The sequence below is a fragment of the Osmerus eperlanus genome, chromosome 10 (assembly GCF_963692335.1).
Source record: "Osmerus eperlanus chromosome 10, fOsmEpe2.1, whole genome shotgun sequence".
Lineage (NCBI taxonomy): Eukaryota > Metazoa > Chordata > Actinopteri > Osmeriformes > Osmeridae > Osmerus > Osmerus eperlanus.
The window spans coordinates 16,481,309-16,497,233 of record NC_085027.1 but is presented as its reverse complement, the minus strand read 5'-3'; the positions used below and the strand labels follow the sequence as shown (position 1 = coordinate 16,497,233).

The window sequence follows — 15,925 nt, the reverse complement described above, 5'->3', positions numbered from 1 at the left end:
ACCATCTTCCCACATATCACTCTCTAAGAACGAATTGGAATTGCCAATATGCCAAATGAAACAAAAGCAACGGAGTTCAATGACTTGGGCTAGATGTGATAATAAATAGCACATTGCTTTTTCTTTGGTAGCCTATATAAGTATAATCCGAATGAGGTATTTTAAATAAAAGACGCAGTAGTAGGCTACAATAAAAGTAGGCTAACAATTTTTCAGAAAAGAAAATACGATTGATAAACTAAATAATGGTAAAAGAGCACGGAGAAAACTTTCCCGGCTTGTTTTTTTGGATATGCCTACAAATAAAACGAAAATGGCATCCCACTATTATTGGTCATAACGTTTTATGTTAAATAAAAACACTATAGAGGACTAGGTTACTATTCATCGTTTTTTGATAATCGCATGAACTAAAGGCAGTTTTTTACTTCAATGTTTATTCATGTGTATATTGTCATCTGACAGTACCACAATCTTTTTCTTTAAATAGATTCAGGCTCAAACCGCATATCACCCTTTATAACCTTCACACACAAGGTCTTAAGATGACATAGCCTTCTTTGAGTGGAACTGCGATAACACGCGATTTCCTACAGTCTGCTGAAAATGATCTCTCCTGTGGTGATAATTCCCTGTTAGCATTCACCCCCAACGTCTCAATAAACATTTGAGTATTCAAGCTGTCTTGAAGTAGCATACGTCTCAACAAATTACCGGATTTACACAGATATTAACACCTCGATAGGGAAGTTGTGAAAGGTAGCCTCGGTAAAGACAGTTGTGGCTGTGGGCTATTAGCATTTCAAGGTATTAAGGCCTAAACTATTTTGGTAGCTTGCCTGAATCGTCATGTCAACAGGCACGCGGATTGTCTGTCCTCTAAATGTTTAATCACTTTCAACATTTAAGATAGGCTACTTATTTTCTTTACCGATAGGCTAGTCTCATGTCATTAGTCTCTTTTCAAGCAGATTCCGACAGGAGAGGTATCGCGTCTTAATTAGGCTACAGTTCAATTGGCTTCCTCACAAAAGCATCTTATTTTCTGACAGAGAAACTTGCATCTTTCCCAAGACCAATGATAGGCCTATGTAAGAATTAATGTGAGACAAAAAAAATACCTTGAAAAGATGATTGATTCAAAATCTTTAATCAATCATTACAATTTTGATACATACGTTCACATCGGCTATAGCGTAACTCAAGCAGTCCAATTAGCATACTTTAAACCAATAAACGGACAAAGATATAGTTGGATCATTTTAAATTCACCCTCGGGGGTGCTTTCTCTCCATCACCACGTGTTTCTTTTTTTTCACAGCATGGGCGACACTCTAAGTGTCTGTTTCACATCAAAGACGACGTCTCTGACAATGTGACATTGATGTATGCATCCAAAACATCTCTCATCTTCTAGCTGTCCCCTCTCCGTTTCAAAATCCACAGCTAAAGGAAGATTAACAAACTACCGTGGAACCGTGACAGTCCAAATCACAGCTATTATGACAGTCATTGAGCTCCCTCTGTTGGACAAGTGCGCTCACCGTTTTTATTGTCCGTTTTACTCAAATCACCAGGGCCTCTTGTTAAAGTGTTCGTAAAGCTATTGGTGTATTGGTGTGTGTGTACGTGTGTGTGTGTGTGTGTGTGTGTGTGTGTGTGTGTGTGTGTGTGTGTGTGTGTGTGTGTGTGTGTGTGTGTGTGTGTGTGTGTGTGTGTGTGTGTGTGTGTGTGTGGAATCGGTTCCAAGATCGGTCCCATACGCTATTGCAGGTGGTTATAGGCACTTTGAAATATTGTGTGGCATGCTGGCAAACAATATTATTTCAAATGATGGCCCCAGGTCAAGACGTAGAGTGGAAACTGTCACACATATGGCCCCAACGTGAGTAAAATTAATGACCAAAACATGACCCAAAACAATATTGCCATAAGTGCTCTATCTGATTCCTTAAACTGGTCTAATGACCCAACATTATAGCGTTAACGCAATACACTCAGAAGAGGGCAGTGGTTGACTGCCTGTTTTTATAAAAGCAGCTATGAAACACAGATACAGGTAGGGACATGATCAGATAAAAACACGCAAAGGAGACACAGTTTTCCTTTCAAAAATATTTTAAAAGAAAATAAATTAAGAAATACAATCATTTGATTTAGAATTCGTGTTTAAAAGAGCGTGGGAATTTGGCTTAATGGTACTGGATTCATCCCGGACCCATCCTGCTTTCCCCTTCTGCACGCAACACACTAATATGGGTGTGTTATTACCATGTTATTACCATGTATTACCATATTATCATGTTTTAGCATACTATGTTTTCACAATTTATTTATCCAAGTCTTGAAACAACAACAACTTTTACAGAGGAAATACAGCAACGCGTGCCTCATAGCACATCCTCCTAATTAAGTTTAATTAAACAAACGAACTAATCAAACTAAATAATAGGCAACTAAACGAATCAAACTAGCTACTCTTATCGAATCACGTTTTCGTTCGTTTAGCTATGGTGGCCTATCGCAACTACGTTATAACAAACACAATGTAAAAATGAAAGATTTTCCGAATCCTCCAGAACATTGGACAAAAAAGAACATACTTATGTGACTGTATCCAAGTCACCGATTCATAGAGTAGCCCATACCAATTGGAAGTGATGATTAGCAACATTGTTGAAGGAGGCGAATAGATTAACGGTCCATGCCAAGGCGCACATGATAGAAGGGACCGATGGGAGGGAGGAGGGGTGAGTCTATATCTTAATCTTCTAGAGACACGCTCACACTCGTCAACTGTCTGTACTGACAAGAGTAAGACATCAGATAACTGCAGAAATATGGAAGAAGAAAGCAAGAGAAAATTAAAGGAGCGATGCGCCCTGAGGCAGGATATCATCAAAGAGTTCTTGGCGGAGTTTTTGGGAATATTTGTATTAATAGTAAGTATCTGTGCACTTGCTTCCATCATCTGGCTTTCACTTAATAGCTAGCCTAAAGCTTCAGCATGATAATAAGATGTCAAAAAGAGCCCCAGGGAGTTGATCCGACATAATTGATATGTTTTTATAAATATGTTTTGCTGCTGAAGAAAAAAGCCAGACTGAAATTAGCATCCTCTTTGATGTGCTCATCCATAATTCTGCCATAGAAAGTTATTGGGTGATAATTTAGACATTTGGAGACTAAGTTGACAAGTGAGGGATATGAAAGATAAATTGGTAGCTTGTCATTTTCTTCTGAAATAAAGAGCACATGATTAAATACAACACACCTATTAACATGTGCATTGCATATAATGTGGGATCATACTGTGTCTGTAATATTTAATATGCATAGAATATATATTGAACACACACATATGTTCAGTACTAGGTTTTTTAGTCAGCTCATGTCTAGTTCATTGGTAAATCCATTAATAGGTCAATGGTCATTTCTTTACTCTCACAATGTCTGTTTAATGCTAAAGAAAATAGAAAAAGTGTTCACGAGATGAGAATATGAATTGACCAGCATTACAGACAACAAGAGATGCCACCATGACCACATTTTCAATTCAGGTCACGAGTCAATATCACAAACACACATTTTATTTTATTTGTATTTATTTGTCTTGTTAGGGCCATGCTGTTGGCCATGCTGATTATCCGAAGGCAGCTCCTTTCCCTAGTCTGTCCTCTGCACTCCACCTGTCACCTGGGAAGGTTCATCTCTGTGTCTGAGTGGCCCAGCTCAAGTCTGCAGCAGCTCTGTCTCATCACAAGCTTATAGGGGCTCTGTGGTCTGTGGCACCACATTAATGCACTAATCCTGTCTCCAAAACAGATTCAGCTATTTTTGGATGGTCGCCCTTCTTTGAATACTTTGGTCTTAATTGATTCGTGTTGTTACCAAGAAAATGGACGATTCATTGTTTTCCATCAGAAAATGGGGCAACCTCTGTGGAATTCCTACAAGGGACGGGGAGGTCCTATTGATCTCAAATGCTTCCTAATTAAAAAGAACAGGCCAGTCTAACTATGGGCATAATTAAGAATTTCAAAACAAGGAGTCTTTCTTCTTCCAGCCAATGTGTTTTTGCTACTGTGTCCCTGTCCTTATCTGTGTGTGTGTGTGTGTGTGTGTGTGTGTGTGTGTGTGTGTGTCTGACTGTGTGTGTCTGACTGTGTGTGTCTTTTTCTGCCTGTATTTGTCTGCCTGTCTGTGTGTGCCTGCATTTGTCTGTGTCTATCTGTGTGTGTCTGAATGTATTTGTCTGTGTGTGGATGTCTGTGTGTGTGTGTGTGTCTGTGTATTCCTGTGTCTGTTGTGTTGTGTCCCAGCTCTTCGGGTGTGGCTCAGTGGCCCAGACGGTGCTCAGCAAGGGGGCTCAGGGAGAGCCCCTCACCATCCACATCGGCTTCACTCTGGGAGTGATGATGGCTGTCTACGTGGCTGGGGGAGTGTCAGGTAAATAACACACCTCAAGAACAGATTGATTCAGGCTCAAATTGCACAACTAGAATAATAAAAAAAAAAAAGAGTTGAAGTGGCATGTGTACATTCGGGGGACAACCTTAAAAACCTTAAATGCTTCCATAATGCTACTCCCCTGTGTTCACAATGTCTTGAGAGGATACAGCCTCCTGTGAGAGAGCTCTTTACTAATACTATCCTTTCCCACATATACAACTATTCTACCTCATATCCTCCAAATTCCAATCTGAACTCTGGGTTAAACTTGGTGTGGGGAAAATGTCATGTCATGTCTACTGACTGCAGAGGGAGTGGGGAGGTATTGGTACATACATCCTGCCTATACAGGGTCACAACAATACTGAGTGTATTTGTCTACGTTTACTTTGCATTGGTCTTATTTTGTCATTTGTCATCAGCTTGTCGTCTTTCGGCCACAAATACACAGGGCACTAATATGGAACACATTTGTTTTCTATCCAACAGTTTCCAATCACTATGGGGGATATTGGGTTTAAAAACATGAGCAGAACTCAAAGGTCATCCTTAGTTGTTTGCATGTGATGGCTTTGCTTTGCTGGGATGTTTGAACAATGGATGTCTGGCTCAGCCTTGGACATTACAGATGGCAAATAACCAGTTCACTGTGGGCATTGGCTCTATGAGCGTTCACACTCACTGATTCCCAGAGATTGTATGAGAGAGTGCAAGCAAATCAATACTTCTTTCTCATCTCCTATTTGACGTCATCATACCGTAATGGATTGTAGAAATACAGATGTTATTCTGCCATTCAGTACTACTATCCTATTTCACACTGTAGTTCAGCGATTGGCTGTAGTCGATGCATGCATCAGTAGGTAGGAGGAAAGGAGGGGGTTGACAGGTTATAGATAAAACCATGTGCTACTGCCTGATTACACTTCTCTTCTGCCCGGCTGCTTCTCCACGTCAGAGGCTGGAGGTGTGCAGGCTTGGTTTACAAGGCGGTAAGTGTGGTGTCCTAATGTCCAGCACTGGCTTTATTAGGTAGCATTCCTCAGGGATTACAGCAAGGAGAGCCAGCTATGTTAGACAGAGGGACCGTGAGGAATCGCTTCTAAATGTCACCACTCCTTACGAGGGCTCGCTGAGCTAAAGTGAATAGCGCCTTTAAATCAGCAGTCAAGGGTTTCATTATGCCACACACAGGCCTTACGTAACGGGATGATAGATTGTCATTTAAAAAGCGGTGGTAATTTCCATCACATTTGGGAAATAAAAGAGCCTTGCTCCGATTAGCTTTTAATGCCTATCCCGGGGGGATCGTTTGAACGCTGGCAAACGAGCTAATATGTGTGTTACATGAGCCATATTGAATGGTCCCTCATCTTAGAAAAGTCACTGTTGGCAGAGTGTGAGCATATACTTTGTGTCTATTAGTTAAATAGCTGGAGAATCATCTTAGGTTTGGATGAAATAATTAATGGAGAGAATACCTCAAGCAAGAGAGCTCATTGAGGGAAATACTAGAGAGAGTGTCTCTTCATCCCTCTTTGAAGAGTGTCTTTCCAGACTTCCTGTAACTGGATCAGTCAGTGTATATGCACCTCTTCTGGTTAGCCTGGTTGGTATATGAGCCAGAATGCTTTTGCTGCATGATTGGGCCATTCAGGCCTGGGGGTCGTGGGAAGCCTCCACACTGTTCTGCCACATCTCTGATGATGATCACAGGTATTGGACTAATGAGCTTTACTGGGGCATGGGTCTCTGGGGAGCTGGGGGGCAGGTGTGGGGGCGGCCCAGCTCTACAGCCTTCCAGGCAAGTAGGCAGGCCTCACGGACAAACATAAGCCTGGCTGTTTTCACTAGCGCCGTCCCAGGTTTTAATTGACAGTGGGAGCAAATTAACCCCCCGCGTGGTGGAGGTGTGGCGCAGCCTGCGCCCCCCCCTGTAAACTTTAAGTTTACGAACGTCTTAAGCAGATCTCCCCGACAGATTATGTCAGGCCCAATTCAGGCAGGCTGTTTCAGCCGTTTGTTGTGGCCAAGCATTTGGGGGGAAGCCGATACCCCCAGCAGTGTTGGCCCCCCCAACAGCTAGATCACAGCTCAGAACTCAGAAGTGTTGACCCCTCCGTTTAATTACAAACATTCTAGAATTAAACTGCTTTTATTAACAAGTGCAAACAACAACATCATGTTTGACGGATCTTTAGACTGTCTTAACTTGTCTATACTGTAGACAATAAAGTAAATACTTTAATAGACCATAATGTTTATTTAGTGATTCTGAAGGGTGTCTTATAAAACGTAGAACCTCACCTGAGTGTGGAGAGGGTGATTCTGTCCACAGCTCTTAACAACTGTCTCAGCAGACAGCAGTCCAACACCACCTGGAAACAACTGCAACAGCTGACAAAGTTCTGTGAGACTAGATTCCCCAATGCAGAGATCTACATCCCTATTATCAATTTCTCTGACAGACTAGATAAGGAACAACAGTCTCTAGTCCGTTCACTCAACCAATTAATAGTAGACAAATGCAATTAGCTACCTGAGTGGAGCTCAAGAGAGATATGTATGTCTACCATAGGAGACTAAGGGCCCTATTTTAACGATCTGAAACGCAAGTATCAAAACGCGAAACGCAACTAACTTTGTGGGTGGGACTCCGGCGCTGTTGCTATACCGGCGGGATACTTTGCGCCTGGCCCAAATCTAAAATGGGTTGGTCTGAAGTAGCTACATTACTCATAGGTGTGGTTTGGGCGTAAATTGCCACAATTGTTACAAATCAAGTTCACATACATAGAGATTTCTCATGAAAAAAAATTTAATCATTGATGACATGAAAGGAATGTAACAGCCTCAATAAATCAAAACAATGTATAGCTTCGCAGGAAGAAGACCCTGGCCTCGCCAGCAGTGCACACGGGTCAAGCATGCGCCCTTAAAATAGCATCTGAATAACGTGCCACTGACTTTAGACTGTTCTTCCTGGTCTGTGGCGGAATTGTTTTCTGAAACTGCAAAATAGCACCAGGGTACGTTTGCGCAGGAATACGCCCCCTCTTTTCGCTGAACGAGTTCATTCCCTAATTTACCGACGTGCGTCTGTGAAGGGAAAAGTCCGCTGTGCGTCGATTGCAAAATAGGAATGATACTTGCGTCGGTGTACAAAGTCAATTGCGCTGGGTGCAAGATAGGTAGGGCCCTCAAACTTCTAGATCACTTTGGTTATGAGACTGAGTTTCCACCGGTGCCCTTTACTGATCCATCCACCAGGAGTCTGCATCTCACCCTATACAGACTCTGATGAGGAAAGACCTGATGGAATTTAAGAAATTTAGGCCCAAGCCCTCTTCTAGGCCCAACTTCACCCCAGAACAACTTGGGGTCATAAGGACTTGAGTAAGAATGGTAATCTTATTATTAAACCAGCAGATAAAGGGTCTCAAATTGTCTGATGGGGAAATCCAATATCTGCTGGATAATGGATAATGAATTAGACAACTAAATAATAATAAACATTATGCTTAGTTACCCTGCTATAACCAGCCTGAGAATCAGGATAGAATCAGGCAGATGGTAAGGGAGTTGTTTGAAACCAACTTTATCACCAAAAAGCTGGTCCTGATGTGCCTAGGCCAAGGCAGTTTTATTTATTGCCCAAGACCCACAAGGCTCCGGACAAGTGGGCGGTTCCATCCCGGGTCCTCTGTGGGCGTCCCATAGTCAAACACGGTTCTGAGTCTTATAGAGTGGCAGAATATATTGATTATTATATCAATGCCCTCTCTCAGAGACAAACTAGTTATATTCAAGACATTTATGACTTTGTTAATACACTTTCAGAGTTAACCATTGCTAGAGAGGCCTTTCTATTTTTTATTGATATTAAAGGCAGGGTAGGCAAGTTTTGCGAAGCTAGCTATTGTAGCTTCTGTGTGACACAATTCAAACCAAAATGTATTTGAGCAAGTTGTTATACAGGCTGATTTTTGCATTTCCTGTAAGAGGAGCAGAGGAGGTGTCAAAAACTATTGCCAACGAAGCATGAAGCTTTATTTTAGTAGACTGATATGACAAAAAGTGCTTCTCAACAACATTGCCTACCGTGCCTTTAACTCACTGTACATAGACACTACTTTGGGACTCTGGTGGGTTACACATTTTGCTTTTCCTAGGAGCCCATGTCAACCCTGCTGTCTCTCTGGCTATGGTGATCCTGGGTAAGCTGCCCATCAAGAAGTTCCCAGTCTATGTGGTGGCACAGTTTCTGGGAGCCTTCGCTGGATCCTGTGCAGTCTATGGGCTGTACTATGGTGAGTACTATCGTTTTACTGTGGCTGTACAATGGTGAGTACTATAGTTATACTGTGGCTGTACTATGGTGAGTACTATGGTGAGTACAGTGTCTGTACTATGGTGAATACTATGGTGAGTACTATGGTGAGTACTGTGGTGAGTACTATGGTGAGTACTATAATTATACTGTGGCTGTACTATGGTGAGTACTATCGTTTTACTGTGGCTGTACAATGGTGAGTACTATAGTTATACTGTGGCTGTACTATGGTGAGTACTATGGTGAGTACTGTGGTGAGTACTATGGTGAGTACTATAGTTATACTGTGGCTGTACTATGGTGAGTACTATGGTGAGTACTATAGTTATACTGTGGCTGTACTATGGTGAGTACTATGGTGAGTACTGTGGCCGTACTATGGCTGGACTATGGTGAGTGGTACTTGGGGTTGTTGCCACCATTGATGTCCCCGTTAGCAACAATATGACTACTCTATACACAGCACTTTAGCTAGCGTGTTTTGTGTGCCATTCAGGGTGAAGCCAAGGTCATTGGGTGAATGGAAACTATATTTAACGATCGAAATATTGTGAACACGAGATATATAGAGTGCTTTTGCCAAACGCTTTATTTCTGTTCGACAGATGCCCTCATGGTCTACACGGGTGGAGTTCTGTCAGTTACTGGGCCAAATGCTACAGCTAACATATTTGCATCCTACCCTGCGCCACACCTCTCAGTCCTCAACGGATTCGTAGATCAGGTAAAAATACATGATGTACATCTTACATATATCCCACATATATATAATATATCCCATCATATATCCCATTATGTTCCTCTCTGAATGAACTGTACAAACCAGAGAGTACTCAAGTTGTATTCCCCTCAAGTGGATTATGTCACATAATGTGTAATAGTATAAGCGTTCATGCTTGAGCACACTTTTGAGTGCAGTCATGCAAATAAACAACCCCAGTGAACATGCGTGTTGTTGGCAGCTATAGTATGGCTATGTGGGCTATAAACAGACCATCTGTATGAAATACCCTAGCTGAACATAGCTGAACATGCCCAGTGTATGTGTCTGTTAAAGAGCATCTCGTTCGTGTTTGTGTGGTAAGAGGAGTTATCGTGTTCTCGATGGGGGAATTAGAGAAGTCATTAACGCCGTAATAGGTGTAAACATTTCCAATTATCCTCGATGCATCTGGACCCCATTTGATCGAAGATTAGTTGTAAAATATAGATACACGCCATACATCCAGCCATATGGTTACAGCTCCAAAGCTGCCTATCTATCTATCGTCTGAACGGCGAAAACTTATAATAAGCTTAGGCAAAAGAATCAAGGCCACAGGTCACCACAATGCTCAGAACTAAACCAATATACTCTTGTTACTTCTATCTGACTTCCACTTGCTATCCTTTGCAGCATCACAGCAAACAATATAACTTAAATACTCGATGTACATTATGTGTTTACGTGTTCAATGTATTTACATGGCAGTGAATCATGTCACATCATGCCACTTTTTTAACATCAGAGTGCTTATATTCCAGGTAATCGCAACAGGTGCCTTGATCCTGTGCATCCTAGCCATCACTGATGGGAAGAACATCGGTGCTCCCAAAGGGATGGAGCCCCTCTGCATCAGTCTGATCATCATGGCCATCGGAGTGTCCATGGGCCTGAACTGTGGCTACCCCATAAACCCTGCTCGTGACCTGGCCCCGAGACTGTTTACTGCCGTGGCTGGCTGGGGCATGGAAGTGTTCAGGTAGCCCTCCTATGAAACCCTCACACTGACCCAGAAAGAGGACACCCGTCGTAATGACATCCCAACAAGCTTGGCCTCAGATCTGTTGGGGGTGCAGGCACAGCTTCATGTACTGTAAGGTTGTGAAAAATTCATCACCCTTCTGAAAACGAGAAAGCGCGCGCGGGGGGGACACACGACAAGACGAGAGAGAGAGAGAAAAAATGAGAGGGGGAGGATGAGAGACGAGGATGAGAGAGAGAATGTGTGTGACAGGAAAGCCCCACTCTAATCGTGCCTGCCTGCTGGCTAGTGGAGCTGCAGGGCACATTATGCTGCTGGCCTTGGCTCCAGCAGAGCAGCAGACACGAGTAAACCCACCAACATGACCCGGCCTCCTTTCCTTCTCCTCCAGGAAGGGAAACTGGAACAGGAAGTATGTTGCTCCAGCGCTGCTGTGCAGGCAATATCCATCCATATTTCAACAACACTGTGTATCTCCTGCATTTTGGAAAAAGCTTTAAGCTGAGAGAGGAGGAGGATTCTGCTTGTATAAATATTCCATGCTTTATAACTGAAAGGGCATGATTGTGGTCGTTTGCCAGACCCTGCCTTTCAACATCTCTCTCTACCAACAGTAGGAAATGCGCACTATATGAGCATTGGATACATTCACCAAAGTAAGGTGTCCAGGGGAGGTGGCTAGGTTACATAAGAGAGCAGGGTCACAGAAAATGGGCAGTTATTAGGGGTGTCTGCTCAGTAGAGGGTGTTCTCAGAACCAACGGCTACAGGTCAAATCCAGTAATTGACTTGATTTCTCAAACACCATGCTCACCATAGCTCAGGCCACCAGATGTTTCATATAGGATTACATGCGTAGATTTAAGATTATTACTCTCTAATGCACACAGTGTACCGTATATGTCAAAGCTGATTTAATGTGACCCTTTAAAATATGGTTGAAGAAATATCTCCCAAGTCCCAGATCATATTTAACCATGATGTTTATGTAGAAATGTGCGGCGGACATTCGTGTGCCAAGAGAGAACAGAAAATTAAAGAGGAGAGCGTAGTCAGCTGGAACTGTCTGAGGTAAAAGGAAAAATAGATTTTCAGTCCACGTAAATCTCATCTGGCTTGGTAGAAAGTGAAGAACAATAGTGGCTGGGTGCCATTTCCACTTGACCAAGTGTCTGTCCCTACCTGTCTGGCCAAATCACCTTAGTTGAGTCTCTAATCCACAAACTGCCTCCATCCTATAGTCTGGCTGCAGCCACTTCCTGGATGCTTAGCAGCTAAAGATGGTCTGCTCAGACATATCTGATGCGTGTGGCTGCGTCAGCCGGCTAACTCCAGTCCGACCTTATCACCTGGGTCTCTCCTGCTACTAGTAGCAGCAGGAGCTAATCCCCCCCCACCCCCACCGGGGTCAGCGTTAGCCCTGAGGGGATAAGGTGTGAATCATTCTCTCTACTAACCGCTATCGACATGCCTAGCTAAACTTTAAAGCACAATTAGATGAACAAATATAGAATCGAGTGGGCGGAGACGGAGATCCACATCATGCATAGAAACTGACCAGTAGACTAAAAAGGAGATTAAGAGGGAGAGAAAAGCTAGGGAGAAGCCAAGATTACATCTTATCCAGGATGACGTCCTTTGTAAATAAACAAGCAGGACTTGGACTGATCTCGTGCCCACGCACAATTATCCACTATGTTGTTAATCCTCCCATGACTTCCTACTTAGGTGGACCAATGAAACATGACTTTCTACTTAGGTGGACCAATGAAACATGACTTCCTACTTAGGTGGACCAATGAAACATCTAGAAAAGTAGAAGTTTGACTATGTTACCAATATCTCCCCGAGTACCTTAGCTGATCCTGCATGCGTCCTGTGTGTCCACAGTGCTGGAGGATGCTGGTGGTGGATTCCAGTGGCTGGGCCCATGGTGGGAGGCCTGGTAGGAGCTGCCATCTACTTCCTCTTCATAGAGCTGCACCACCCTGAGCCCGAAAAACAGGAGGAGAACAACGTCCAGGACAAATATGAGATGATCACCATGAGTTAAACAGGAGTGACAGGGCATCGTGGAATCCTAACTCTCTTTACCCTCAGCAAGCAAAATGTCTGCCTCAATGAGAGTTTATTTTTTATTCTCAGTCCTAATTAAAAAAAATGTACCTTATACTCTCATAACAGTGTATTTGGGAGATTTATATATTTTCAATTTTGTCATATTTGTATGACAAAATTGTGAGACATTTTTGGTAGCACTTCACCTGAAGGGGGTGAAGTTCCATAAGCATTCATGGCACATTCATGAAATCACTCATAAAATGTTCTATGAAAACTATCAGTCATTACAACATTGATATCAAAAATGAAATATGGGCTTCAACATGCATCATTAATGTTAGAAATAGGAAAGTGAAACACCTTTCACATATATTCAAACAATCAGATTATACATTTTGAAAATTACCTTCATTTTGAATTCATGCCGAATGAATGTGCCATGCATGGAGGTCTGAATTATATTTCCACACACATGAAGGTGTAAAGAATGCTTAGAAAATAGCCCTGTCACTCAAATTAATGTTTCTGTATGTTTGCAAGCCATCTACAGTACAAAACAAATATCCCTGTGATCCTGTGATGTATAGGCTACAGTCCGAAATTCAATTCTAAGTGTTTATCAAAGGGACCTGAGGCCCCTTTGGTCCTGAGATCCCCCAGTCTCAGTGCACTTCCACTGACACCATAAGACCAACACCTGATACGGACTATATTTTATTCTGTAGGGGTTAGGACAGTGCACTGATTTTAAAGAAGTTCATGAGATTTGTGTGGAAAGTTTACCAAGTTTTTATCCAATTGTCTAATTTCCAAGCTGTCAGGCAGTCAGAAGTAGTAACAGTAAGTTATTGAGAAACGTAGAAAAAAAGCCACAGTGATGTCAGGGATGGTAAAGAGAAAGCGTGGATATTTTTAGTTGTTGGCTAGGTTACTGGTATGTTCTCTGGATTGTGTTCCCTCTTATGCCTCACTTCATCCCTGCATTTGTCACAGTTGTGTGATTTCGCTCTGCCTGCGACACAGGACTTCATCCCTGCATGTGCACCAGAACACACACATCTCTGTGTCGTGCTCTCTAACGCTCAGTCTTGTTTCTCTTCTGTAGTTTTTATATTTCCACATAGAATGCAGAAAAATACAGCCTTAATCGGTGTGAAATGAGCCACACACTGGTCTGTTTGAAGTGTCTCTGAGCGTAGAGTTGTGTGTCGTGACAAGTGCTGCTTCTAAATTATTGTAATCTACTTTTGTTTCCTCTTATATAATGTTCAAGTTGTCTTGGAAAATGTCAGAATGGCATGAAAAGCAGAAACGTTTAATAGCTAGCCCTGCATGAAAGTATATACATGACATGATGAGTCCACTGAGAGATAAGTTTACTCCAGCGATCCTAGGCCAAAAAGGAAACTTTCTTTACAAATGACACTGTTTGATAGTAAGACACTAGACAGTAGACACTTCCTTAATATTGTTCATTATTGATACATAGTTTTACATGGTACAGCAAATTCCCAGATAGGGCTTTGTCATGTAGCAATAACATTAGCTCATCTCTTTTTGAACGTGGTGAAAGGGACTTTACGCAGCTAACCATAATTTTAAAAAGTTATTCTATAAGTTATACTACAACTGTGATACCTATACCCTTAATTTGACGGACAGCATTATATAAAATAATAAATCAATGTGCAGAAATTAAATTTCCATTATTATTAGGAAATTGTGGTAACTATTAATGAGATGATACTACTGACCCTGGTCATTGCATTGTGATGTTATTGTAACACACAACTGTACATTATGTGATCTTTACGTGGCTTACCTGTGAACCAGAAATATAATGCAGGCAGAAAAATAAAGCCTTTGAAGTATTAATTTGTATTCCCATTAAAATGCATCTTCGTTTATGTAGTGGTTTACTTTCCTATATGTCTAGTCCTAGCATTTGCAAAAATGTGTTTGTAGTTGTCTCTGAACTTTCACTGACACATGTATTTCTCTGATTCTGCTTCTACTAACACAATATTTTCCTTTTAAGTGCTATACATACTTGTTTGTAAAAGTAATTTTGACATTTCTATACCGTACTTGTAATGTAGATTTGAGAAAAATAAACACTTGTTGTGGATTTACTGTCCTGTCATGGCTGCACGTTTTCTGTGGTGATTCAACACAAGACAAATACTGCAGGCTCACATGCTAACATAGGACAGATTGTTGTTAGCCAAGGGCAATAAATAACAACTATAAACAATTTCAGAAATAACTACCAGGAAATCGGTCACCATCACTACCTAAGTACACCATCTACTCAGTCAACCGGAGTGCAGAGGACTGAATAAAACATTTTAAAAGGAGACAATTGAAAGGTTTATGTAATGTCATACAGAATAGATGACACAGTATTTCAACCATATCTTTTTCTCTCTCCCTTTCTTCTTGCAACTCAGTTTTAGAAGTTCTCTAGTATCTCGAGTGAGAAACATGTGACATGTGACCGTCCCTGATATGGCAGGTGACTGTGTGTTCTAGGCTGCATGTGCCCATGATCATGAGTGAGGGACTAGGGCCGCTGTTCCCTCTGTGCCCCTGGGTGACAGGGGTCAGGCTTCAGCGAACAGCAAACAAGTTATGTCTGTGTTTGGAAAAGCAAAGGTGCCCTGTGTTTGCTCTTCCCTAAAGTTGACTTGCTTATTTGACAGCCTAGAAACTGTCACTGTATCCAGCTGTTAGGTTGCTGTTTCAATGTGCAGCAGACATACACAGTGTTCCATTTAGTATGTGTACTAGAAATCCAATTTAGGTCGGTATTTAATTTTAAAACGTAAATATACATACATATGTATTTGGCATTGCAGATCTTGTCTCTCTAAAAGTTAACTACATTAAAGACACAAGATACATGTTTTTTTGTGAGAACTGGATTTGAACCAATGCAAATAAAGGCAGAATCAGGGTCAGGTACATTATGAGCCAGAACCAATTTATTGACTCCTTGTTATTAGCTGAAGTCTCCATATTCCAAGAAAAGTTGAGCAAGTTGACCATATATTGATTGTTCACATTGTTCAAGTGATTTTTATTATTATTTTACAGTGAAGAGGGTAGGTACAGATGTGGGCATATGTAAATTGAGACTGATAATCCATGTCTCATGTAGCTTAATTTCCAGTGAGGAGCTTGGCCTACTTCATAATCAACATATGTGACTGAGAAGAACCTGATTGCAGCACTTAAGATAAGCTCAGACTCAAAAGCACAGGTATTGAGAAACAGCAGAGTGCCTTGTGAGTGACTTTCGCACCAAAGTCTACAAGTTACAAATGGAAGTTTA

General features: G+C 41.7%; 1 protein-coding gene across 2 annotated transcripts; it reads left to right on the top strand.

Annotated features, from left to right (window-relative positions):
• Nucleotides 1-2,769: 2,769 nt before the first annotated feature.
• On the top strand, nucleotides 2,770-14,723 carry aqp9b (aquaporin 9b). Of its 2 annotated transcripts, none has more exons than XM_062470840.1 (6): nucleotides 2,770-2,942; nucleotides 4,323-4,449; nucleotides 8,625-8,762; nucleotides 9,391-9,509; nucleotides 10,310-10,527; nucleotides 12,421-14,723. In XM_062470840.1, the coding sequence occupies exons 1-6, from the start codon at nucleotides 2,841-2,843 to the stop codon at nucleotides 12,581-12,583; spliced, it is 867 nt and encodes a 288-aa protein (XP_062326824.1). In that variant the 5' UTR covers nucleotides 2,770-2,840; the 3' UTR covers nucleotides 12,584-14,723. The 2 variants fall into 2 exon arrangements, with proteins under 2 accessions (XP_062326824.1, XP_062326825.1); XM_062470841.1 differs by having other exon boundaries at nucleotides 2,804-2,942; nucleotides 3,621-4,449.
• Nucleotides 14,724-15,925: the final 1,202 nt, after the last annotated feature.